A 2,500-nucleotide genomic window follows, 5' to 3' on the forward strand; every position below is an offset into this window, starting at 1 on the left:
ACAGAACAAGTTAATAACCACAAGGAATTACAGACTCAGTCACGGCCACAAGCTGAGGAGAAACGGATTATGCACAGCTGTCTACCACATTATGGTGAGCTACACAGGTCACATCAACACTGCCACGCCCCCTCCAGACTCCCAGAGGCTGGGCGGGGGGCTGGCTTACTCACATGGGGTTCCCAGACCGACTGAAAGCAATGGAGAGACAGGGTGAGAGCTGGTCTGAGGGGTGTCTGTCATAATACACCTGTGAAGTTACTGGTACGTGTATGTGGCTCAACTGGGACTCGTTTGTCTTTGTGCTGGGTGTGGTGTGTGTGAGAATGTGTATGTGCAGTGTCTGGGAGGTTCAAAACACCTGTATATCTTTACCTGGGATAAAATCAAGCCTTTGTACTGAGTCTGGTGTGTGTGAGAATGTGTGTGCAGCATCTGTGAGGCTTAGAACACCTGTACACCTTTACCTGGGATGAATTAAGCCTTCATACTGAGTCTGGTGTGTGTGAGAATGTGTGTGCAGCATCTGTGAGGCTTAGAACACCTGTACACTTTTACCTGGGATGAATTAAGCCTTCATACTGAGTCTGGTGTGTGTGAGAATGTGTGGGCAGTGTCTGTAAGGCTTAGAACACCTGTACACCTTTTACCTGGGATGAATTAAGCCTTCGTACTGAGTCTGGTGTGTGTGTGAATGTGTGTGCAGCATCTGTGAGGCTTAGAACACCTGTACACCTTTACCTGGGATGAATTAAGCCTTCATACTGAGTCTGGTGTATGTGAGAATGTGTGGGCAGTGTCTGTAAGGCTTAGAACACCTGTACACTTTTACCTGGGATGAGTTAAGCTTTTGTACTGAGTCTGGTGTATGTGAGAGTGTGTGTGAATGTACATGCTGTCTGGAGGCTAAAACAAATATGTCTTTATCTGGTAAGGGTAAATTTTAAGGTTTTCTGAGCTTTGTTTGCCTTTCTACTAAGTCTAATGGGATTCTATTGACTCAAATAGAGTGTAAGAATGTACTTGCTGTGTCTGGAATGTTAAAATAAGTACATCTTTATCTGGTAAGGGTAATTTTTAACATTTTCTTTGTCTCTTGTATATAAAACTAGTATTTCTGAAAGATAAACTAAATGATGATGATGATAGTGATGAAAAGAGGTACAGGAAAAGAAATGCTATCACCACCACCACCATCATCACTACTATCATCGGCCTGACAGGAAGGCAAGGGATGGGTGGTGACTCGCTGACTAGCCTCACCACACCAGCACCACCACAGCACACTGTCAGCGTACACTGGTGCCGACTGCTGACTTGGGGGTGCTGTGGGGGGTGTGGGGGGAGGATGAGAGGGAGAGGAATAATCAAACCTTTTCCTTCCTCCTTTGTTGTTTGTTTTCTTCTATATTGTTTTGGTTTTTCCTTTGTTTTGTTTTTGTTTTCTTATTCTTTGATCTAATTATTTTTTTTTTACTTATTTATTTGTTTACTTGTTTTGTCTTATTCATGGTTAAACTTTTCTTTCTTTCTTAATTGCTTTTCATCTTTATTATTTTGTTTTTCCTTTGTTTTATTGTATTCATATTCCTCATATTCCTTTCAATAACTGTATATAATTTTTACTTCATTTACTTTCCTTCCATCTTCATTTGTATTAATCCATCTTTATTCTTCCTCTTAGTTATTATTTCCAAGCTGTTCTTCTTTAATTTCATTCTCTCTCATTATTTTCATTCTCATTTACATCCATTTTGTCTTTTTTCCTCCTTTTAGTTATTATTTTCCTGTTCTTCTTTAATTTCATTCTCTTATTATTATTTCCATCTTCATTTACATCCATTTTGTCTTTTTTCCTCCTTTTAGTTATTATTTTCAACCAGTTCTTCTTTAATTTCATTCTCTTATTATTAGTTCCATCTTTACTTACACCAATTTACCTTTCTTCCTGTTCTTCTTTGCCTACATTCTCTCTTTTTACCATCATCTACCACTGCCAATCACTCCCACCTCACACAATTCATACACACACCCCATACAAACTGAAGACACCACACACTTGAGAGCAAAACATTCCCCCCATTCCTTTCTTCACAATAAGGGAAGCTACAGGGACCCACCAGGCCTACATGTGGCACTCCTGGTACTGAAAGGTGAGGTGACGAGATGGGTGTTATTCTGTTACTCGTCTTCTATATAAATTCACACACCTAAATGATGCATGAGTAAACTGTGTCCATGAGGTATTTGAGGTGAAAACGTGTTATCTGCCTTTACATTTTCCTGGGACTGGCATCTCAGTGGGCTTTTTATTTATTTATTTTTTTTCATTGGATTTTTGTTGACGTTCGCCAGTGTCCCTCCTGCATTAATAAAAATTTATCCTTCTGACTCACTGCCCCATACGACATGAGTAGACTGTATTCCAGGTGGTGAGTTAGCGGTTATCTCTCTATTACTCATTCACTCAGAGATAAATAGTTCATTACTCATTTAAGGT

At 39.9% G+C, this 2,500-nt stretch overlaps 1 protein-coding gene across 8 annotated transcripts in view; it reads right to left on the minus strand.

The window, feature by feature from the left end:
- LOC135095059 (filamin-A-like) overlaps positions 1–2,500 on the minus strand; it is a 125,722-nt gene that overhangs the window by 86,183 nt on the left and 37,039 nt on the right. Inside the window, exon 1 of one of the 8 annotated variants that reach the window (XM_063995716.1) lies at positions 174–351. The exons of the other annotated variants lie outside the window; for them this stretch is intronic. Coding sequence (XP_063851786.1) covers positions 174–175 — 2 coding nt within the window. The 5' untranslated portion in view covers positions 176–351. Of the gene's footprint in view, positions 1–173; positions 352–2,500 lie in introns of those variants that run through there. 8 annotated transcript variants of the gene reach the window in all.

Source organism: Scylla paramamosain, chromosome 47 (genome assembly GCF_035594125.1).
Source record: "Scylla paramamosain isolate STU-SP2022 chromosome 47, ASM3559412v1, whole genome shotgun sequence".
In the NCBI taxonomy this organism is placed as follows: Eukaryota; Metazoa; Arthropoda; class Malacostraca; order Decapoda; family Portunidae; genus Scylla; species Scylla paramamosain.